The sequence below is a fragment of the Cibotium barometz genome, chromosome 33, assembly GCF_041138505.1.
Source record: "Cibotium barometz isolate CiBa-2024 chromosome 33, ASM4113850v1, whole genome shotgun sequence".
Lineage (NCBI taxonomy): Eukaryota > Viridiplantae > Streptophyta > Polypodiopsida > Cyatheales > Cibotiaceae > Cibotium > Cibotium barometz.
Window position 1 is genome coordinate 45015377 of NC_141078.1, and position 24968 is coordinate 45040344.

Below are 24968 nucleotides of genomic sequence, written 5' to 3' on the forward strand. Positions count from 1 at the left end.
AACAGACGACTAGCACTCAGCACAGTGCTCCCCTATTAAGAAGGCTCCTTTGGATCCACCTCAAGCGAGAACCTTTGGGAATAAATGAACCAATGAAACCCATATGTCAGTGCAGGCATAGTGGAACACCTAGAAACAAGAGCAGCCACGATCCACTGAGCTCCAAATTCACCAATTGGCTCCATAAACAATACCATATATTCAATGAAAAGGGCATTAAACAGTGTTTTGGGCGAAGCTCCTGTGAGAATGAGTGGGAGCAAGACTAGAAACCTCAACGTTCGCTCCATTAAGAAGCGGTCAAACCATGTCCGACACCACAATGTTTTAAACATTTGGTGTCAATCCTGAGCTAGGTTTATCCCAAGCTGTCATGACCCTGTGAAAATGGAACCCCACAAGTGTGGGCATGGTGGTTGCTAAGCAAAAATATTAAATGATTCACATTTGGGATGCCCGGACAAAGAGAATGATGTGTGGACATCTTCAGGTGTGAAGGGGGACCAGAACATTAATGAATTATAATGTTTTATTCATGGGTGGCCCCTAGGCCTTAGTGGCCCCTAAGGAAACTTTAATAAACATTAAAGTTGGGCCCTAGGATATTTTTGGAGAGAGAGAACTCCACTTTTGGAGTTACACGTTTCTCTCTCTCTCTCTCTCTCTAGCTTTTGGGAAAACGTGCAAGTTTTCAAGCGTGGAGAAGAGGAGAAGTGGGTCGACTGCTGCATAGAGGTGTGGTTGCAGTTTTTGCATAGAGTTTGAAGAGCAGACCGTACAGCCAGGCCGTACAGCTCTGTGAAGACTGCCCATACAGACCTGTACGACAGCACGTACAGTGTACGACTGCTGCAGGTACAGGCGGCTGTTGCCCTATTGCTGGCTGGTGCAGGTGAAGTAGACGGGATACTGTACAGCAGGTACAGTCGGCTGTACGACATCTGATTCAGGCGACTTGCTGACTGCAGGCGCAGAACTGTACAGCTGGTACAGTCGGGTATAGCAGGCGGATTCAGGCAACTGCAGTACAGTCTGTACAGTTCTGTACGGACAGGTTCAGTCAGGTGTTGCTGACCTGTACGGACAAGTAGAGGCCGGTGTTGACCTGTCAGTTCTGAATAGTAAGGCGGGGCATCTCGAGCTGCATGTGGGATTTTATCAGAGCATATTTGGTCCATCAGTCGAGTGGTTGTAGGGAAGAAAGTACATACAGTTTCTTGCAAGTACAAACTGGTACGATTGGCCTCACGAGTGCAAAACCACGTGCTGATTTGGTAAGCTCTGAACTGGTTCATCTTTCTTTCTTTCCATTGGCTTATGTCTGCTGCAGAGTTGTGTTATCTGGCCCCTTGTGAGAGGAGGGGTATGGCAGATTGAAAGGGTGGAAACAGAGATTGGTCAGTCGATGTATGTTTGTGCTGAGTTGTGGAACCATGTACTTGGGATATGCCAGATGTGTGCTCAAGGTTGCCCTGCTGAATGGTCTTGGCTGATCAGAGGGAAACACAGAGTGTTGCTTTTGTGGGACACAGATCTGTGTGAATCCTCTGTGCTAAGAGGTCTTGTGGGCTGCCAGATTGGATATACAGGTGTATTCTCCTGGCTGGTTTTGTTGTACTCAGCTTTACATCATTTTGAATTTGAATAAAGAAATGCCGAAAGGGGCGCCAAGCTTTGGGGCCAACAGGTGTCGTTCTCATTACAGTTTTGGGGCACTCTAGCTCCAATTAAATTTGTTTTTATATCTGGACTACAAGTGGAAGGGTGACTGCTAGTCTACCGCACTTTGGTTTTTACCAGAGGCCGGTTTCACAAGCTGACTATGACCAACAAGCAACCCAACAATCGCAGTTTACAGAAATCGGGACATGTCTCTTTTGTTGTACCATTAGGTACAAGTGTTTCATACTAATACACCCAACAAGTTCACACAGTGCAAGCAGGAGTCCCACTCTCCATAGGAGCCCATTATAAAAGCACCTTCACCACAAAAAGTTCTTCTCCGTTCTGAGGAAGGACAGGGAACATGGGGAAGGGTAAAGAACCAATGTCTAGGACTACCTCAACACCAAGGGATTCACCAGAGCATTCTCATAGCATGTCCTTAGCTGCAGCGACGTGCATGCAACCTCAACGCCAAGCCGATGGAGGAGGACAAGTGTCTTTAACAACTATACAGCCCAACACCCAAAGGGCAAGATATCCCATATACTAAAATAGAGGGTTTCATGCAACCACCTCCACGTGAATATACAGAAGACAAGTTGAGACATTTGAATGGGAAGAGGTATTGCAATAAATATAGCTCCTAGAGGCTCAAAGTTGGGCAAAACCAATCCACATCTCAAGGGTGATGACCGAAATCCAGTATCTAGAAAAGTTCAATCAAATTTACGAGGCCATGGAACCTAATGATGATGCCACCAAGATCTGTTCATTCGGACTTTGCCTTGAAGGCAAAGCAAATCAATGGTTTAAATCACTAAACCCGATTGAAAAGCTAGCTACAAGATCTTGAGACACGCTTTCACTGTGGGATTCTTGCCCAATGGAGCCAGATGGAGCCCCATTGCATAGATATATAACCTCAAGCAAGAGGAGGGAGAAGCTAGAACCAAGTATCTCATGATGTGATGCAGCACCTGCCCATGAAAGACGGGATGATTTATCGCTCGTTGATTGATTTATGATCGGTCTTGAGAGGAAGAGGCTTCGCGACCATCTCTACACGTCTAGGCACATCATCTTCGATGTGTGCTGCCGCTGTGAGGTAAAAGACCTTATACATAATTTGCAAGACAAAGATATAGAAGTCGTCCACCCGAACCAAGCGATAGGGAACACATCATCAAAAGCCTCATCGGCTAGGGGTGCCTACTCAAGGACATGAATATGAACAAGTTCGTAGAGAATCTCCGAAACCGTTTAGGCAAGCCCTAGCCAACACCTCATGCAGGACACCCACACCTATTCTCACGAAGAGAGATGGTTTGATGTGAAATTTGTTGCCAAAATTATACAAGTACGTAATGTCCAATGTTGGGGCCAAGACAGCAACAATTTTGTGCTTCAAATTTGTGCTTATTGCTAGCACCACGGGAACCATGAAACAACTCATTGTTGGTATCAAGGAAACCCCGCAGGGTGGACTCTAGCACCACAACAAATGCCCATGCCAAGGCAACCATTGGCCTTGCCACCCCCACCAGCCACTCCTCAGTAGGTATAATCTCCAGTGCCTACCTATCAACATCCTTTACCAAGAGGTATTTATAGACCACCTCAACTGCCATATCCAATCAGAGCCAGCTCATCATGCCACTTCACACAACTGACACTAACCCGGCACTGCTCACACAACGACCGTGCACTTACTTAAAACTAAAAATCTAATCCATTGCATAAGGAACCTTTATGCACACACCATGGCTGACAGAGCCACTCCACATCATCACCCCTACACAGGCAACCTAGAGAGCGGTCTGTAGATCTTTTGGAGAGCGCTTCACACACACCTGGCACTATCTAAGCACTGCTCACACAATGACCGTGCACTTACTCAAAACTAATAATTTGATCCATTGCACAAGGAACCTTCACGCACATACCATGGCTCACAGAGCCACTTCCACATCGTCACCCTTACATAGGGAGCCTAGGAAGCGGCCTTTGGATCTTTAAGATCCATTCACCGAAATGTCCCTCATCATTTGGGACGATCCTTGCTCCCTAGATCCTTATGCACTATCCGAGGATGCCTCCTCCATGCCCGACCCTCCTCGGCAACATCTCAAGCCGCTTATCCCCATCGGCAAAATCTCATGTCCTGCTTCAATTCCCCGAAGTAGCCGCTTACCTCGACAAGGTCAGCCTCACAGATTCCCACAACCAATCCCCATGAAGCCAAGATCTCCCACCTTGCACTACATTGATTCCTACCAAAATACGGACAATTGAGATGTCGAATGGGCCACTTCGTTAGATCCCGCTTACAGAGGATCCCCTAGCCCATAACATCGAAATTACACAATGGGAAGAGAGCCAGGGCGGAGGTTTAGCACTTGATCACCAACGATGGCCTCAATTCCAGTGACGGCCGTAATTCCAATGGGGCTGAATTTGACAACATTGTAGTCCCAGAATGGGTACCGCAAGCCCGGGTGCTCACTTCCTCTCTCACCAAAAGGCCTGGAACCTCCACAACAGGGTGTCCCTCACTATCCTAGCCAAGCTGCTATCAGGTGAACCGACAAATTGGGCTGAAGCCTTCACCCTGCCGCTGAGCTCAAAGCTCTTGCAAGAACCAGCAAGGTACTTTTGCGTCAATATGCTCAAAAGATGCCATTGACAAAAAGCTTCCACCCCCTATGCCTCGCGGAGCTCGGTTGTTGCTTATGGCGCAAAGCACAGCCCCCTTGGAGGACTTCAGGGCGATGCACCTTGGAGAGGGTGAGAGTGATTGGTTTCCATGCACATGAGTAGCACATTGATCCTCCACCGACCAAGGTGGCCATAGAGAGACTCTCGCATTTGTGGATTTGGGAGGGCTGGCCTCTCACGGGCCTCCAATGGGACCCGGGGGAGTGGACATGGCAAGATCCAGAGGACAGGGAGGGGACTCCTAGTACCCCCTTTCTTGCATACACTGCATGGCTAGGCCATAGGATTCAGATGCCAGAGGTTGAGTGCACTCCAGCAACACACTGGCAGTGCAAGGACCTCTCACCGCACACTCTCATTTCTGAAAGAGGTGGTGGGATAGTTTTTGGCCCCGGAAGATCACTCCCTTTATGTGGCAGCTCGCACATAAGTTGCAAAGGCCATGAGCATCTTTCTTCACTCCACTGCTTCACTACATTGAGCTAACCTGATGTGCCATGCGACAATACTACTGCAAATCTTTTATCTCTGGCAAGAACCTGAAGTCCACTGACCAGTAGATGGAGCTGGGGTTGGCACCGCCGAAAAACGATTGTGAGAGACCTGAAGGGCTAGTCCCCCACCCTCCTATCATATGCCATGGTGGCCTCGACCTCAGTAGCCTAGGCAAGAGTGCCCTACGTGATAGTGCGGAAAGGGGCCCTGTCTATAGTAAAGATGCGGGGGATCCGCTACCAAACCTGCTGAGCCTTTAGGCAATCTCAATGACAGTGATGCTGGGACTCATGGGAATGGCCACACCTCGGACATTATGCTGGCCTACTTCCAATGGCCAACTAGATGTCAACCGCTAGATCCCATGATATATAATAATGGGGCTAAAAGGCAACCCTGCCGTATTGAGCGAGAAAAGTGAAACCGCTCTCCTCTATCACCACAAGCGAGCACAATACTGTGGGTATCACGATACATGCATGAAACTCCCTTGATCCATCTTTGAGAGAAGCCCATATGGCTAAGAGTACCCTCAAGGACATCCCAATCCACTCTATCATAGGCCTTCTCAAAATCCAAGAGCAAAATGGCTAAGGGCTGATTGCTCGCTTTAGCCCATTCCACGGCCTCCCAAAATGAAAAAATGTTATCAAAGATGACAGTCACGTTGTGGTGGATGGTCCATTTAGGTGGACGGTCCGTTGCGGTGGATGGTCCGTTGCTGCGGTGGACGGTCCACCACGTGGGCACCCTTGGTGGCTACAACTTGTTGAGTCTTCAATTCTTCAATCTCCCTTTTGAGTTGGAGTAGGATACTTTCCTCGCTAGGAGTTTTGTGGCTCACTTTGAGTGCTTCCAACTCCCGCTTCGGTTGAGCCACTGGGTCATTCGGTTGTCACTGTTGGATATACAAAGCTCACATCACGCTCAAACATGAGTCGTGCATTTTCAAGTTGAGAGGCTAGCTCCTAGAATTCCAACAATGTAGTTGGTGTGGGCCGACTCTCTCGAATCTTTTGTTGGGTGGAGTTGGGTAAGGCTTGTGTCGCCCATGGACGTACCATGAAGTCGCCAAGGTAAGTTGGTAAGCAGGCGAGCACTGTGGTCCGTGTCATGAGTTCCGACACCCTCTCCCCTGGTAGTAGTTGTAGCTTTCCTAGTTCTTGAAGAATGTGGTCCTCATAGTTACAGGGATGGAAGGGGTGGAGGCACGTGTTTTTCACAGTGGTCATGTCTTGAAAGTGGTCGATTGGAAATTGATTGAACTACTTGTCTGCAGAACCTTGGAGAGCGGACGAAAAGAGCACCAAGAAGGCATCCTCCCGCTCAAGGCCCCGACTCTTGTAGACGGAGATGAACCGTTGGATGTTTTCAGCCACATCCTCAATGGATGATCCCTTGAAGGTTGGAAGCTTGACGTTCACTTAGCCTAGCACTGTGGAAAGGGGTTCCGCACCAGAAGCATTGGCTGGACATGAGGTTTGGCTTGGCCTCCCGCATTGTTACGGAGGGTGGGATAACCATGTTTAGGTGCCATAGGAAGAGGGGAAGAGGGTCCCTATGTGGTACATAGGTGAACCTCTTCCGATTGTTGCAACATATTGATAGAGGATTTTTGGATGCACTGACCGAACTACCATGAGAGTGTGTATTGGGCATGCATAAAGAAGAAAGAACGTTGTATTAACGTCTTCAAAAGGCCAAAATGACCTATGAGACCTAAAGGTTATATCATATCCATAAGATACATCATCCTGGGTACAAAATAGTAATAAAGAAAGATAACAAAAATCTAGAACTATAAAATCTGATCTAGGTACATGAGCAAAGAGCTCTCATATCACCCTAATACATCCCTCATGGGCCGTTGTGACATGGTGCTCAAGGTGGTAAAACTGAGCTGGTGCGAGAAGGTCCTGCGATGATGGGAGATGATGGCCCGGATCCTCCTGTGGTGGCGTGGCCGTGGGCGAGGGCCATGGGGTATGGGGCATCGAGCTCTGCATAACTCGGTGGCTCTGTCGAGTGTCACACCTCTCGGCCGAGCTCTTGCACTAGCCTGTGGTCCCGGTATGATGGGTGGATCGACCCTCGGAGTGCTGGTATGGAAGAATTTGGTGAGAGCTCTCTATGTTGATCCTCGAGCAAGTACAACTGATCTCGATCTCACTAAGGACTCCCTGTGTCTACAGAGCTCTAGAAGAAAAAGTCCCAAACATCTCTGATCTGGGAAGTCCATGATCATGCAAAGTGGTCCGAACCCAGCTCGAAAGAGGCAGTGGAACCTCCCCCGAATCTCATAGTATACAGGCATCGGGATATGTAATGATCCTTAGTCTCGGGCTTTGTGTGACAGAGCTGGCATATCCTATCCTCTGGTGCGCCAGCCTTGGGCCCATATTTGGCAGTCTCCACTCTCAGCAAGTGGGACGAGGTGCGGATTTGGCCGATCGTACATCTCACCCCAAAGGATAGGTGTGTGTCCATGCAGTGTGGCGGATGATGAAAGCATCCTCTGTCAGGCATAGGTGGTGATCTCTGTAGAAGGCCATCTTGGTCCCCAGTGGACGACTAGGTGAACTCCATGTCCTCTGAGTATCCAGTCCGACAATGTCCTTCCTGATAACCCTGTTCCGCTTTGTGCGGCTGAGAATAAATGACGGGGCCTCTATGCTGTACTGGAACGGGGGGAGTGCCTCCATCTGCATACTGTGCATGCCAAACCAGGTGCCTACTTGTGCATACCAGCACTCTGTATCTCCTTCAAGTGTCAGTTGTCTCGAGGACTCCAGGGCTAGCCGGGGGTATCTATCAAGTAGAAGCTCCCATAGCATGTGCCAGTATGTAGAATAGAGCCTGTCACTATCGGTGCAGCCCACATCTCTGCCCGCACAATCTCACGTGGCACTGATGGCTTACTCCTAATCATGCGTGAGATCATCACCTTTAGGGGCCTCTCCATCGGCTTCCACCTATCATATACATCCTCTGTATCTGTCTCGGCCGGCTCTCTCCTCTATCTCCTCGTGTGGTATAAGCTAGGACTCCAGATGGGGGGACCATACAGTAGTGCAGGTGTAACTAGAGTATCAAATAGCCAAAGCTTCGTCCTTGGCTCCTGAAACCATAGTCACATGGGAACGCCGTTCCATTGGTGTGGAACGAGGGAACGTGGAGGAATGGAACTTGGGAACGGCGGAACGTGGAGGAACGCTTTTTTTATTTTTTTTCCCTGAAATCGCGAAACGGCACCCTTCACGTTTTTTTTTTCCACGTTCTGGCCGCCGGCAGCATAATAGCGTATCCTTCTTTTTTTTTTTTTTGAATAGAAGGGTTACGGGTGCCCAAAACGTTTTGGGCACCCTTCGTATGAAAAAAAAAAACGGATACCTGCAAGTAGCGCCGCCGCCGACCCCTAAAAAAAAAACATGGGAAAAAAAGAATAGATTATGCAACGTTTTTTTTAAACGTTGAAAGACGACCTGCCAGGCTGCCCTGCAACGTTCAAAAAAAAAACGTCAATATCAACGTTTAAAAAAAAACGTACCTCTCTGAGAACTCATGTGTATTGAAATATGATAACGTGTCGTTCCGGATCCCGTTCCGGATTGCAAGGGGTCGCGTTCCCGTTCCGGATTGGCCCCTCGTTCTCATATCCGTTCCCGTTCCCTGGTGACTATGCCTGAAACTGTGTCTGCGAGCATTGCCTCTGTAGCGAGCCAAGGGCTGTATATCTCCTCATCAATCTAGCTTCGGCCGCCTTCCTCTTCCGCAGAGAGGACGCAACAGAGAGGGAAGGGTGAGCTAACAGGACTCCAGTTTCGAGAGTCCCACTGGGCGTACCAAATTTTAGTGTACCTGAAGTAGGGTTCTCTGCCGACACACTAAGTGGTGGCTCTTCTTTGGACAGTATGTCCAGACTGCTCGATGCTCACAGCACAACACAGAAGACACTATGGAGCGGAACACAAGAGAAGAAGAGACAAGATTGCAAGAGCAACAAAAGCACTTGCACTACTCCAAGAACACTGATACATGTCCTTCACTGTACTTCCACACTGAGCAAAGGTCACGGTGAAGAGGACAACATAGCTCAAGTTGAAGACAAGTGACTATAGAACACAGGGTACACGTGGTATGAAGGATTTCCTTCAAGATGACGGTGAGGGATGAAGGATAAATGATGTCCTTTAAGAAGATGGTTGAGGGAAGAAGGATGTCCTCCAAGAAGATGAGTGAGAGATGAAGAATGAAGGATGTCGGATGTCCTTCAGGCGAGTCGAAGGACCATATATGCTTGAGGTCGAGTTGGTGGCATCCTCTATCTCTGGAGGATGCCCTCGGAGCGGCGGTTTTTGGTAGAATCTCTCATCTTGGAGATGCCCGTTGGGTGTCTGTGCGGTGTCTTCAATGCCGGTGCGTGCACCGTTGCTTCTGCATGGTTCCTCTGGGTTGACCCATTGTGGCGGTGTTACAGTGTTACGGTGTGACACTGTTACAGTGTAGCGGTGTGGGCACCCTTGTTGTCTACAATAAGCATCTTAGCAAGAATGTTGCGAATATTGTGATCGAATTTATTTACACTCAGACTGAGAACATAATTTTGGTTTGAGTCTAGATGAAGCAAGGCAGGGATCACTTTTTGTCGCGAATATTCTGATTGACTTTATTTACACTTGGATTGAGAACATAATTTTGGTTTGAATCTAGTGAAGCAAGGCACGGATCACTTTTTGTCATGGGATCAACCACTAGTAGCTGCCATGGCATGCACTAGTAGTTGTGATCCGTGAGTGCTATTTGTCTTTAAGAGGGGTCTGTGCCTCTCTACTATTTTTGCTACTTAATAATAGTTTCTGTCTGTCAGAAATTTTGGCTCTGGATATCTAGTATTTCCGTTTCTAATGGAACAGGCAAGGGAATGCAGCTTGTATGTGATTGCTTTTCTGTAACGATGAAATGAATTGAACATGATGTAAAAGAAAGTAATTTGGAAGGTTTAGGCTGTTAGGTGAATTGTAATGTCCTCACTATGAAACATTGCCAAACACAAACCCCTCCCTCTTCAAACATTGTCTACCCCTCTTAAAACATTTGTAATGTCCTCACTATGAAATATTTGTAATTTCCTCACTGTGAAACATTTGGTGTGCATTTGCTTGAGCTTTTGAATACTAAATGTAGTCGACACTAAAGCATTGACTATCCACAATTTTACTTTTACAGGACAACAAATTGACTTTTTGTGGAGCCTTTTGGAACTATTTCGGTATAGGTGAGATGTCAAGGATTGTAATTTTGACATTACAATATCTGATGTTTCAATTAAACTAGTTTTAGGCATGTTTTAAGTTTTGTCTTGATCGCCTTGGTTCTTGATTGGTATGTTTTTTCAAAATGAAAGCGTAAATTGTCAAAGCAAAATTGAAGGCATGTGAGTGAGGCAATAGCTACTAATTATTGTATTTTTACTTTTTCCATTAAAATTATCAACACATCTGTCACATGCATCATGTACATATACATCCTGAAATCACATATGATAATCTTGTACATGACATAGCACTAGGGGCTGAAGTTAAGCCAGCCCCTCGTAATCTCTTGTACAAGATGCGGGTGCCCAGGAGTTCCACTCCTCTGATGACAGCTTTTTTCTGCGTTATATCAGCCAATTCCCATTTGTACTCTTGCTGGGTTCAACTTTGAGCATTACCACAAGAAGAAGACTGCAACATTTTCTCTGGATTTACCCAGTTCTTGAAATGTAGGAAAACCAATTTTTTTGTTATTGACACGTGAGAATATGAGAAAAATCTGGAAAATTTCTTGGTGAACAGGTAGGAACATCTGTCCTTCAAGATGTTTTTTGTCAATCCAACTGCCATTGTGGCATTTTCCCTTGGTATTTTATTGCAAGATAACATGGCTGCAACATCGATACCCTGAAAAGTATCCTGGAACGATACCCTAATCACCAAAGGGAGTTTACTATGCATCTTGAGTAGGCCATGCATCTTTGCACGTATGATGCCAAGGCTGCCTTCTTCAAATGGCATAATGATGGTCTTTCAAAGTGCTTTAGCGTTTTAGCATTTTAGCATTTTAGCATCTGTAGGTGCCCTTTTGTTGAAGCTTTCCAGTAGGTGAGAATGTGAGAAATTTTTATTTGACACGATTCTTTTTCGCATGAAAAAGCTTTTATTAAGTATGATAGAAATAACACAAGTGCCAAGGCACACCATGCAGAGCATGAATAAACCACATAGGTAGCTGAGAATACCAAGATAAGCCAGAACAAGACTCAAAATAGAATTGATTGTCTTTCCATTTGCTGAAGATTTCCCACCTACTTGAAAGCTTCAACAAAAGGGCACCTACAGATGCTAAAATGCTAAAATGCTAAAGCGCTTTGAAAGACCATCATTATGCCGTTTGAAGAAGGCAGCCCTGGCGTCATACGTGCAAAGATGCATGGCCTACTCAAGATGCACCCTTTGGTTATTAGGGTATCATTCCAGGATTCTTTTCAGGGTATGAACCTTGCAACCATTGTTTCTGGCAATAAAATACCAAGGGAGAAAAGCCAAAATGGCAGTTGGATTGACAAAAAACATTTTGAAGGACAGATGTTGCTACACGTCATAGATCAAAGACAGTCGTTCTCACTCTGCATTTATGGTTAATGCATGGGCATGGCAATGTGTTAAAACTACTAAATACATGTCTCTGTGGTCCATGGCATGCAGACATGTTTTAGCTTGGATAGGAGCATCCTTCACTTGCTAGGAGGCGATGGTAACTTCTCCAGGATCACTTGGCAGTACACCACCTTAAAGTTGAGAAGGCCTACAGCAGGGTGGATTGGGCCTTTCTTGAAGGTATTATGCTCTGGGTGAGCTTCTCTGCTTCGTGGATAAGAGGGGTACCCACTCTCTACTACTCTGCCCACATCCAGGGCCTCATACAGGGTGCGTGGGAGATGGTTGTCCCATCTCCCACTTTGTTTCTTTTGGCTGAGCCCCTTTTCTCTTCTTGTTCATGACGGAGACCATGAGCAACTTCTTGAGATCCCAGGACATGGGTCTGCAAGGCCTTCAACTTCCCATCCATGCAATAGAGGAGCTTTTGGATTCAAAGTTTCTGGATGATATTGCAGGTTACCTCCCAAGGGCTGAGGGGAATTTGCAGTGTTTTTCCTTGGCAATAAAAGATTTTGGCCTTGCTTTTGGGGCAAAAATTAACTGGCACAAGTGTTGCAGCTTCTGGATAGGCCCCTCCCTCACCCCAACTTGACACCTAGTCCACGTCTTTTATTGGAATCCTAGGGGCATTCCTGTGCATTATCTTGGATTTCAAGTGGGCATTGACAACTCTCCAGAGCAATAGATCCTCCTCTTCTCTTGAGCATTCATTAGAAACTTTTATACCAGAGCTCCATGCACCGCTCTTTGGCAGGGAATGTGGTGGCAGCCAACTAGGTTCTCTTGGCTACCATGTGGTATAGTGCGTCCTTGGCTACCCAATTACAAAAGATACCCATCAACTAGATAAACCATTCTCTTGGCATCAACTAGATAAACCATTCTCCCTAAAAGAGGTGGAGGGTACTCCAGCAGCAGCAGCAGCAGCAGCACATTGGCAGTCCCAGGGCCTCCCAATGGCATTTTCTAGCCGATTTTTGGAGCGGTTGTGGGACAACTTTCGACTGTGGAAGATCACCCAACTGGCACATAGAAGCTTAGCCATTGGCAGTTGGTTGGCCATTGGGGGCAGACTAGCATTATGTCAGAGGTGTGGCCATCCCCAGGAGTCTCCAGGTTTGGTAGAGGATCCTACACATTTTAACTATGGATCAAGCTCCCACCCGTATTGTTACGTGGAGTAATTTTTCTTGGGCCACTGAGGCCGGGATCATCATGCCGTATGAGGAAGGTGGGGGACTAGCCCTTTAGGTCTCTCACCTTTGTATGTCTAGTGTGCCAGTTTAGCTCCGCCTACTGGTTGTTGGATCCCGAGTTCCATCTAGAGATGGGAGATTTGCAGTAGTATAGCCACATGGCATATATAAAGAGCTCGATGCAGTGAAGCCATCGAAGGCACCCTCACCCCGCCAGTGTAATCTACTTGGATCATCTGGCTCAATATCATTCATACCCTCCGAGGTCAGCGGGGCCGCTCAGACCACATGAGGAAGCTTGGGGAGGCCTTTCTCAGGATCTGGCGGTATGTTCCCTTTCTTACAAATACTGGTGGTGACTCCATTTGGCATTACAGACCACTTGTGTAGTTATTTGCCCCTCCCCTCATTGTATGAGATAGCCTTCTCCTCCTAGAGCGGCCAGGCGGAGGAGAAGTGCATCCTCGCTTTTGTTCATCTTGACTTGCGTTTCCCTCTTGGAGACGGGTTTGTACTTAGCCATTTTGGCTGTTTTTCTCGGTCACAAACAGAAGGATCTTTTTTTCAGGAAAAAAAAACCATTCTCCCTAGTGTACTAAGGGCGGGTCAAACCCTCCGTCCCCTTGGCTCCTAAGCTAATGCACCATGACTCACATGGTGCTTAAAACTCCTTATACATAAATTACTTATTTGTAGTTAACCCATTCAAACAACCATGAAACTTCATACACATGATGGAAACTACACAATTGTTAGCCTGGAAACACACCCAAGATTTGACAAGATGAAAAGGCAGAGGAGTTGTGCAGCATATGCTGATTGTGGACAGTCAATGCATCTAGGACCGACTTTGGAGAAGCCATGGTTGAATTCAAATGGGAGGATGGCCTCCAGACCAAAAGAAAGCTGAAAGGGAGTGTGCCAGGTTGTTGCCTTGTATGCTGTACGGTAGGCCCAAAGGGTTCCGAGAAGGGCGTCGGGCCACTGGGTGGGATGGTGATGACAAGTTTTTTTCAGGATGTTGCACAGGACCTTATTGGTGCTCTCTGCCTGCACATTAGCCCTTGGGTAGTAGGTGCAGGATTTCCAGTGCAAGATTTGAAACTGGGTGAGGAGGGTGGTGATCACCTTGTTGAGAAAGTGTGACCCTTGGTCACGAGTGATCTCCTGGGGACATCCAAAGCGGGTGAAGATCTGATCGTAGAGAAATCTTGGCACAGTGTGTGCTGTATTGTTTGGGGTAGCTTGGGCTTCTGCCCATTTGGTGGCATAGTTGGTGGCGACAAAGATGTATTTGCACCTCCCTGGTTGCCCAACGGGGTCTATTGGGCCAGCAAAATCAATGCCCCACCGTTCAAAGGGACACCAAGCAAGAGAAATCTGGAGGGGAGGATTAGACTGGCAGGTTGGTTTTTGTCCGTACCTCTGGCAGGTGTCACAAGCTTTGGCAAAGGCTATGGCATCCTTGAACATGGAAGGCCACCAAAGCCCACTCTGGAAAATCCTTTCTGCAGTGATATGAACAGGGTAATAGCCTCCAGCTACCCTGGTGTGAGCATCCTCAATGATGTAAGCCACTTCATGGGGGCTCACACAGCGTCAGAGCACTCCATCATGCCCTGCTTTGTACAACTGGCCAGCCACTAGTTGTTAAGTTGGACTTTTGATGAGGAGACCACGCTCGTCCTTGGGGGATGCACCAGTAGGGAAAGCACATGTGGACAATAGAAAAAGGACATCTCCAAACTAATCTAGGGTAGCATCCACCTTAAACAACATACTATCTCAACTGTTGTATGAGTACGAGGGACAGGAGCCAAACATGAAAGTTAAAGAATCAGAATACAAGTCTGCATTGAATTACCCAACCGTGATGAACGGTGCTTCAATGTAGCCACCAAGGGTGCCCACACTGGGCCGCACCATCTCTAGACCTCACTCCGCCACACCGTAACAGCGTCACACCACCACACCGTAACACCGCCACAGTGGGTCAACCCTAGAGGAAACATCCCGGAGCATTCGGTGGACTATCCAAAAGTGGAGGTGCACAACCAATGGATACATGAGAGGTGCACACACTGGCATTGAAGGCATCGCACCAACACTCCAATGGGCATCTTCCAAAGATAGGAGATTCCACCAAAGGTTGCCACTCCGAGGGCATCTGCGAAAGATACAAGACGCCACCGACTCCATTGACTCGACCGCATCCTGCAGGAATGCTTATATGGTCCCCAACTCATCCTGAAGGACATCCTTGATGCTGCATCCTTCATACTGCATTGCAGCTTTAGCCTTGGGTTCTGTAGTCACTTGTCATCAACTTGAGCTTGTGTGTCGTCCTACTCACTGTGACCTCTGCTGAGTGTGCACGGTAGAGTGAAGGGCATGTAACAGTGTCTGGGAGTAGTGCAACTGTTGTCGACGAACCTTCTTGTTCCTCTTGCAATCTTGTCAATTGTGTTGTGTTCCACTCCATTCTGTCTATTCATGTGTGTGCTGTGCTGTGAGCATTGAGGACTCCGAACATACAATCCAGAGAAGAGCCACCACTTAGTGTGCCAGGCAACCAGTGCCGCCAGAGGTAAACTAAAAATTTGGCGTGACCGATGGGACTCTTGAAACTTGGAGTCCTATTAGCTCACCCTATCTCTGCGTCCTCTCTTTATGCCCAATACAGGCTTCCACGTTAGTCCAGTCAGCCCATGCAAGAGTCCTCTCTCAATAAGCTGCTATAGTCAAAAGAGGTGCAATTACATACCACGTAGGGATCCCCTTCCACCTTTCCCTATGGCAAACAACCTTGGTACTCTCACACTCGGTAACAATGCTGGAGGCCAAGCCAACCCTCCTAGTCTAGCCAATCCTCATGGCGCAGAACTCCTTTCCACAGTGCTGGGCCGAGTCATTGTCAAGCTTGCAACCTTCAAAGGTTCTTCCATTGAACATGTAGATGACCACATCATGGTTCATCTCTATATGCAAGAGACGAGGTCTTGAGTGGGAGGATGCCTTCTTGGTACTCTTTGTGTCCACTCTACATGTGTTTCAATTAATTTCCGAGTGACCACTTTGCAGACTGGGGCAACTTGAAGAACATCTTCCTGCTCATCTTCCGTGCCGGTAACTATGAGGAATACATTCTACAGGAGCTAGGGAAGCTACAATTGCTACCAAGGGAAAGGGTCAGAGTCACATGGGGACGGGGGACGGGGACGGGGACGGGGAAGTGCCGTCCCGGGGACGGGGTCGGGAACGGCAAAAAAAAACCTCTTTTTTAAAAGCAATTTAGGAGTTGTATGCATGACATACATATAGAGACACACTTTGAACAAAATTTTACACCGAATAGACAAAAAAACAAGAGTCATTTTGAGCAAAATGCGCAAATAAAACATCGATGGCACAGTGATTATGTGATTGATAGTCTGATAGATACAAAGAGATAAGTACATGCCTCATGGGTAGTGAGGGTTACAAAAAAGAGTGGGTACAAAATAGAGATACTAGATAGATCATAGATGATAGATCACAATAGATCATGGCCATTGGCAGTGGGCACAAAAAAGGTGAGATGGCTCAAGGCTCAAGAGTCAAGCCTCAAGCTCCTGAAGTGCTAGCCTCGCGGGAGGCTTGGAAGTCGAAGTCGTCGATGCCATTTGAAGCCTCCTCCTCCCCCTCAGGCTGTAGCTCCTCCTCTACCTCCTCAAGATGCTCCTGAGCTGCAGGATCCTGCTGTGCCATCTCCCATTCGGTGAAGGGATCCGCCTTCCCTGTTGCTGTCGCACATAGCATGCGCAAGTTAGCGCTCACAAAAACCAAATCACTTGCCCTTTGCACTTCAAGGCGGTTCCTCTTCTTAGAGGCAATGTTACTGTAAACGCTCCAAAGTTGCTCCAAGCAACTAGAGCTCACAGCTTGGCTAAGGATGCGAATAGCCAAGCGCTGCAACTCCGGCCCATCTGATCCGTAATCCTCCCACCAAAGAGGAGACCCAATCTTGAGGCGGTCAAGCTGTGCATCTAAACATCCAAAAGATCCCTGCCGCGTCCTGTACTGAGATAGCTGGTCTCTGATCTTCCGCCTGATGGTAGGGTCGGGCTCTAAGCGCTCCAAAATGATCCGCCATCCCCTGCTTACTTCCTTGTCGGCCTTTTGCTTTCTGCCCTGGAACTCTGGATCAACCACAAAGGCAGCCGCATGAAGAGGGGAGTAGGAGTTCCACCTGGACTCACATAATGAGTGGATCTCCTCAAACTCGGCCCTGTCTGGCACAAGCTGCTGGAGTGACTCGATCATGCGATCCATGGCCTCATAGACCTTGCCGACACATGGTTCACGGCCGTCAATGACTCGTAGAAGGTGAACAATAGGCTTGACCAAGGCGTCGAGTGTCTTCACCTTCTCCCACCAAGCGCATCGTCCACGATTTTGACTGCGGCATGGCAGAAAATTCATCACTAAGGAAAAGCCCTCTTAGGGCTCCGCCACATGTAGACAAGCGGCCTAGCATGAGGAAGTTGTATGCAAACCTTGTCTCAGAATACTTGAGGGAAAGAGTGCTCCTTTTAGAGAACTCATGTCGCAGCCTTTGGTGGTTGAGGACAAAGGATACAAGCTGGTTAGCCTCCTCAATGGTGGGTGCAATCCATGGCAAGGCACGTATGTCTTTGAGGAGGTTGTTGAGACAATGGGTCATGCAAAAAGAAACTGTGATGGATGGATACATTGACTCAATAATGGTCCCGGCTGCCCTATTTGACGCCTCTCCATCCGCCACCATGCCGACCACAAGCTCCGGCCCAATGACCTCGATCGTGGACGCCCATTCCGCGGCAAGCACATCCACGGCCTTCCCAGTGCCACTCGCATCATGTGACTCGATGAAGTACACTTTGCCCCTTGAGTAGGCCACCACTCCATGGATGGAGCGCTTGCGCGTGTCACTCCATCCGTCTACAATGAGAGAGACTCCGTTAGTCTCCCACGTTGCCTTTGTATCCGCCGCCGCGTGCTCAATGGCCAACTTCTCCCTATCAAGCAAAGTGGTGCGAATCTTTTCCGATGAAGGTGGCACATAAGAGGGGCCATATTCCCCGATCTTTGTGGCCATCTCACGGAAATAAGGAGACCTATTTCAAGTAAGGAAAACCATGTAGCATGTTAGCTTTTTTTGGCAATATGACAAATGCTTTGAAGCATGAGACATTAAAAAAAAAAAGAGTGAAGAGAATTCAGTCTCGACTCTCACCGTGCCGCTTGAAACGCAATGTGGTCGTGGTAGAAGAACCTAGCCACTGACCTATCCACCTCATCCTTCAATTTTGGGTTCCAATTCTCGTTAGAGTGGATTGACGGCGGATGGGAATGGAGGCACCCGATGTGGATGGAGTGGACTTGAATGGTTGAGAGCTTGAAGCAAGATTTGGGTTCCTCTCCACCTCCATTCGCGTCAGTTGCTCTCGTGCTCTCACCACATCATGAGGATCAACGGCAACATGTCGCCCTCTCTTTGCCGCCTCGGCCGCCTCATAAACCTTGAGCTTCTCAAGAAGCTCCGCTCGCTTCTTAGGAGTAACGCGTGCACAAAATTGCACTTGATGACCGGCCTCGTGCAAAAAGTGAGCTCGCACTTTGTTGGCGCCGCCACTTCTCGTGTAGGAACAAAGCTTGCAATTCCATGCTCTTGAACCACCGCCCACTCCAGGACTAGTGTAGTGGACCTCATCCCACCATGACCATGTGTGCACCGCCGGCCTCCTTCGTGAAGAGCCCGCAACGGAAGATGTGGTTTGCCCCTCCCAAAGAAAGCTGAGGCATCTCACATACATCTGTATGCACAAGCTCTAACTGAGCATCTTTCTGTCCAAGAGCTTTCTTGTGGGGGCACTGGAGTTGCCTGCCATATATACAATGCTTACAAAACTGAAAACTTTTTTTTTTTTTGGAAAAACGATCCTTCTATTAGTTAATGAGAAGACGCCATAAGGCTACAAAGCTCACCTCACAAGGAGGGATAATAAATACAGTGAACACCGGAGCTCCACCCCCGTGGCTGGCCGCTCTCTGGGGGGGCTACCTAGTAGTACATGCGGGAGGTGAGAAGAGCCAAACTGGAGGCCTGTAGTGCCAAGTGACATCCTCGCCCCTCGCGGTGAGGAAAGGGCCAGGCTGCCAAGTGCGGAGGAACGCCTTGCGGCGATCTCTCATGCGATCCGAGTCGCCCTGAAGTTTCCCCCAGTGTCCTCTCAAAGTGTGAATGATGTCCACCCAGAGAGCCTGTATGACCTCCGCCGGTGGAGTCGCCTGGCGGTCTATGGCCTCCCTGCATCGGGCTCTCCATGTGTGCCAAGCCGTCATGCTGCTGATCATCTCCCATCTGTGCCCATCTCTCTCTTGGGAGACTGCCAAAGAGAAGTCTGGCGTCGGAACCACCGCCATCGCCCTGTCAGAGACCTGGATGGTCACACTGCCAGGGACGTCCTCGTATCCAAGGGCCGGGCCGCTGTCCGTGGCCCAAGCCACCGCACCCCACGTCACCATCATCTCACCTGGCGAGCCTGCAAAAACCATCCTGAGAGCGCGCTGCTAGACCTGCTGTGCCTGTGGGCAATCCCATAAGCAGTGCCGCTGCGACTCCTGTGCATGGCCGCACCGAGGGCAGGACGCTGGGTGTCTGCCAAAAGCTAGCCAAGCACCCACAGCCAGTCCTCTATGCGCTGTAAGCTAGAGAAAAAGCGTCACCTTCCGGGGCCGGAAGCTATCCCAAAGGCGCTGCCAGAAGTCCCTAAGGAAGGCAGGGGAGAGTCCCTGTCGCCGCCAATGCTCGGCCGCCGCCGGGGTGCCCGCTATCCTGTGCCTCTGGATCCGCCGCCCCAGCCTCGCTGTGTACTGAAAAAAGGGGGGTGCCTGGGTTGGTAGGGGCCGAATAGGGATCTCGCCAAAGCCACTCGCCTGGATCCCACTGAAGGCGAATAAGAGGCCTGTTTTCCCAAGCCCATAATCTCCAAGAGTAGTCCTCCCCTATCGAGGCCGGTGAGGGGTCTACATGCCACTGTCTCTGATGAAAGCCGACCACCCGCACCCTCTGAAAGATACAACCCTGGAACTCATCCAAATCTAGTCGGGTCCTCTGAAGCTGGCCTCCCTCTCCCACCTTGAAGGTGAGTGGGGCGACTCTCTGTGCTGAGCCGCAGACCGCTAGAAGGATCTCATGCCGAGTAAAGATGCCCATCCACTGTGGAGGTGGAGGGTCCTGTACTGGAGTCCGCCACTCCCGGGGGATGGCCGCCTCAATGTCCTGCCTCATCAACTCTCTGCCCCTCATCCCGCTGAGTCTCCTCTCCTGAACGTCTAGAGGCAGCTGCTGAAAACATATCCAGTCGTCTAAGGACTGGGCTGGGCCGGAGCTCAACGGGCCCCACGACACATGAGATCGCGATCCAACCATATGACCACTGGGAAGTCGGATCAAGGGGTTCCAGATCAATGGCTGCCTCAGGCGCTCCTCATCGGTGCCCGGGGGAGTCTGGAAGAGTGACGGCCTCAGATGCTCCCAGGCCCTCAGAAGGCTAGGTGCAAAACGCTCCTCGAAACCAAGGCCCACTCCTCTGGATCGCTGCTCTGTAAAGATCCACCTGATGCTGGGGGTCCAGGGGCCGCTAAGAGAAGGAGTGCGGCTGAGTACAAAACTGAAAACTTGAGAACTTTAGAGAAGGCAAGTAACCAAAACGAGACAATTGCTCCATTCCTTTGACACTCATGTGTCCCAACCGGCTATGCCACATAGAAATTTCCGGCAGCTCAGTTGCATTTACATTAACATGGTGACAAACACCAGCATGCATGAAGTAAAGAGTGTCCACCTTAGAGCCTGGCAACAACCAGTGAGCCCTTACTAATCTTCCACTTTCCACGACCAAATGTGGTAACATAATCAGCATCATCAAGATGTCCAGTAGAAAGCAGGTTCTTCTTGATCTCAGGCACATGCCTGACATCATGGACCATAAGCTGTGAGCCATCTGAAAACACAAGCCTCACATCACATCTGCCAAGAATCTTGCATGCATGTTTGTCACCCAAATAAACTACTCCTTCATTGCCAGCAGTATACCTGACAAACAAGTCTCTGCAACCTGTGACATGAAAGGAGGCACCTGAATCAATTATCCATGAGTGCATACCATGACCATCTCCTGCAAGAAGTGAATGGGCATCAAGTGAAGACGTGAATAGGACTTCATCCTCACTGTCACCTGCATGTGACACATTGACTTCTTCAATCTTGACTCCACTTTTGCCCTTTGGCTTTGCATCTTTGGCTTCATCTTTGTCTTTGTCTTTTCCTTTGCCCTCTTCCTTTTGATCATTCTTCCATTTGTAGCATTCCTTTTTGATATGTCCCTTCTTGCCACAATAATGGCATTCCAAGTCCTTTTTGGAGCGTGTCTTGGCTTTTACCCCTTTGCGGGGATCTCCCACGTGCATTCATTGCATTGGACTTTCCAACAGAGTTGTTCTTCCTGTTCATCTCCTCTTGAAGGAGAGCACCCTCCACATCTGCATATGACAGCATAGCATTTGAATTGCTAGTGCGGCTCCCACACGCGCTTCTCTCCTGAGAAGCCCCCGTGTATGTGCAGCTACGCCCATCTATCACCTTCACTTCAGCTTGCCAGCCCTCGACCTTCTCAGTTGACGCCTTCAGCAGCGCCAATCGCCAGCTCCTCGTCCGTAGCAAGCCCAACACGTCCCTTCTCACTCTCCTTCACTGCCAACTCCTCTGCAGTGGTCAGCGTGCTCTCTCTCTCCCACCATGATCTGCCTCCACTAAAACCAACGCTACCCTTCTTCTGCAGCTGCAGCGGCCATCTCCTCACAGTCGTCAGCAACTCCACGCTTCTTGCCCTTCTGCGCCTATGGCTGCACACGCCCAACGTCCGCTCTTCTGCAGCGCCTCAGCGACCTTTTGCACAAGGCGGCTGCTCTTCCCGTCTCTACCCACTGTCGGAGAGTCTCTGTTGCGCCTCCCCGGACTCACTATCACCCGGGCCGTTTTTTAGAGAGAGCCCGTCCCTTCCTCTTCATCACTGCTGCCGTTTTTTGTACCACCTTCTACGCCTTCGCCAGCTTCGAGATGTTGCGAGCTGGCAACCACCGTGATTTCCACATGGCCTACAAGTTGGCCACATTAATATCATAATTTTTTCATTTTACCTAAAAGATGGCCACCATGTTCCTTTTCACACCAAAGCAAAGGCTACCTTGTCCCCTTCATCTTTATTTGCCCATGTCTCCATACCTTCTCAAGATGCAACTTTCCAATGCCACTTTATTTTGGACGCATACACACTTCAAGACGACCGAGTAGCTGATTTCATCTCCAGCGGACCTCTAGTAGACCACGTTCCGGACAAGCTTTGCTTCCAAGATTTGATCATTTTTTTCCCGCATATACACTTCCATCAAAACCAAAAGCCTGATTGCCGCATCCACGACGCCCACGCTGAGTCAATGGGTGCTCCCATGACTTTACCACAACACGAACAACACTCATGTACACATGTACAAGTTGAGTTTGAGGTTCTCCAAAAACTTCACACAACGGATTAGGCGGGGCAGGTCCCAAATTGGCAGGCATATTGATCCCCATACTACTTTATGTAGATGACATCGTCCTCCTCTCGGACTCAGCCGAAGGGCTTCAGAGACAGTTGGATGCCTTACATGACTTTTGCGCTCAGCGGGACCTCTCTGTTAACCTTGGTGAAACCAAGGTAATGGTCTTCAATATGTCTCGCCGCTTCACACCCAGATTGAGCTTCACATACAGAGGGGATCCTGTGGAGATTGTCTCATCTTATGTCTACCTTGGTGTCACTTTCAGTGGCCCACCCTTTACCATGGTTCCCGTAGCACATGCTAGAGTGACATGGGGATATGCAGCCTTGAGCTTACTTTTGCGGCATTGCTTCCTGGGACATTTCCAGCAGCCCAGGACGAAGGGTTGGCTTTTTGACACCCTCGTCACACCAGCCTTGATGTATGGAGCAGCCTTCTGGGGACCACATTTATCCGATGAGGATTGGCACAGCGAGTTGAGAGGCCCCAAGTCATGATGTTCTCCAGTATGATCCGCAACAAGCCATTAGTCCCACACCAGATTATCCACGCAGAGTTTGTTGCAGCCCTGATGGTAGTGGATGCACTCTTCCAGACAATCACATACCTCCATCGCATTAGCCACATGGATCCCCACAGGTACCCGAGGCTTGGCGTGGAGTCCTCTAGACAGCTAGCACTTGAGGGCCACTCTGGAGTATGGTATGCTTTAGTTTCCACTTGGTTCTCAATATATGGGCTCCTCATGGACCACGTACCCCCCGTTCAGTACAGTTTGGACTCTCCCCTTTTCTCCAGCTGTCTCACGCGGGGTTATCCGGTTAGATCTTCTCACCCTCTACACCCATTGCACATGGATCAGAGCTCCCCACGAAGATGCACTTCTACAGAGATCACTTCCTCACACTCACTGAGGATGGATTCATCTAGCAGCTGGGCTACTTAAGTGTTCACATTTCCCATGCCATGCGGATTGCAATTGGCTAGATACGGGTATCTTCCCACCGCCTCAGAGTGGAGCTAGGTAGAGCTGAGCGCATCTTCAGAGCCGGGAAGCTCATACGGAGACCCAGAGAGGAGAGGATCTGCCAAGTATGCCACACAGAGGCTGAGACAGAGGAGCATTACATAAGGCGCTACCCAGTATACTATGAGATCTGCAGGAGGTTTCACTGTCTTTCGTGAGGGATTTGGTCCACTCTCGAGGATCATCAACTTCTAGGACGAGCGTTTCCTAGGCCTCTTCTTGCTTGAGCTGGGCAGACGTAGGGACACCTTTTTGAGAGAGCTTCGGCCCCAGCCACCCCGCCCCCTCCCTCGCCAGCCAACCATCACCAGTTACTTCGGGACCCAGGAGGTGGAGGACATCCAGATAGTGGATCTTGTGGACCCTCCACGAGCTGTTTCCGAATTACCTCGCCCGAGAGGAGTTACCTCAGACCGAGCCTCTGCACTCCAGCGTGCCCGATGCCCTCAGCCCCCCCCGCCCCCCTCCCCCGGCGGCCGGTCGGTCATGATCACCTCATCAGCCCTCCAGATCCAGGACATGCTCCACATCGAGCTACCTTTTCACGTGACATAGCTGAGGGAGACCTCCCGGCCATACTCATTAGCCCCATGCTTGATATTTTGGAGAGTGGTATACCATCTACTCGGAGCTGATGTTGCTCTCATGTTTCTATGTTCTTAGTATTCCATGATGAGTTTCCATTTACAGTTTTGTATCACCCAAGTGAGATAGCTATGTTTATATTTTCTTTCTTTTTTATTTTCCATTCCATGATGAGATATGCCATGGACATTATTGTATCACTTTGGTCTCATAGGCCCATTGGGTCTTAGTAGACGCTTAATCTCTCTCTCTCTCTCTCTCTGTGTCCCCTTTCGCCTCAGTTCGCCTCTGTGTCCCCTTTCGCCTCAGTTCGCTGCCCAGTTCTGGCTCCCTTTCCCCGCCCACCCTTGCTCAGGCCCCCAAGGCAGCAACATAACTCTCTCTCTCTCTCTCTCTCCTCCCTGCCTGTGGGAAGGACTGCAGAGTGATTTGGAGGAATGGCCCCGAGTCTCCAAGAGAAACTCGAGGCCCTCGAGATGGCAATGAAGGCATTAATCAAGGAGAACAAGAAGACATCCGATTCCAACCTCAATGAGGTGGAAAACAAACTACACAAGCACATCATAGCTCTCGAAGCACGGGTCACGAACCTCGAACAAGAGAACACGGCACTCAAGGAGGAGGTGAGTGCATTGAAAGTGGAAATGGTAGCCATCAAGAATGCTGAGAAGGAAGAAGGGGAGATCAATGACAACACTCTCACGGCCATCAAAGAAGAGATCTCCAAGGAGATCACAAAGGACATGGAGGGAAAGCTCGAAGCCAAGCAGTCAGGATGGGTCGAGGTGGTGAAGAAGAACATCCGTAAAGAAGTGAGGGAGGAAACTCAAAGGGAAGAAAACCAAATCATTCACACCACCATTGAGGAGGAGAAGATGAGGCATGCCCGCCGCCTCAACATTCGAGTCACGGGTATGGACGAGACACCCGACTCCACTCCCGAGAAAGATGGACAGC

General features: G+C 49.1%; 1 protein-coding gene across 3 annotated transcripts in view; it reads left to right on the forward strand.

The window, feature by feature from the left end:
* LOC147619636 (diacylglycerol kinase 1-like) overlaps positions 1 to 24968 on the forward strand; it is a 174638-nt gene that overhangs the window by 82741 nt on the left and 66929 nt on the right. For all 3 annotated transcript variants that reach the window (XM_086773305.1, XM_086773307.1, XM_086773306.1), the window contains one exon: positions 10102 to 10150. In XM_086773305.1, coding sequence (XP_086629431.1) covers positions 10102 to 10150 — 49 coding nt within the window. The remainder of the gene's footprint in view (positions 1 to 10101; positions 10151 to 24968) is intronic.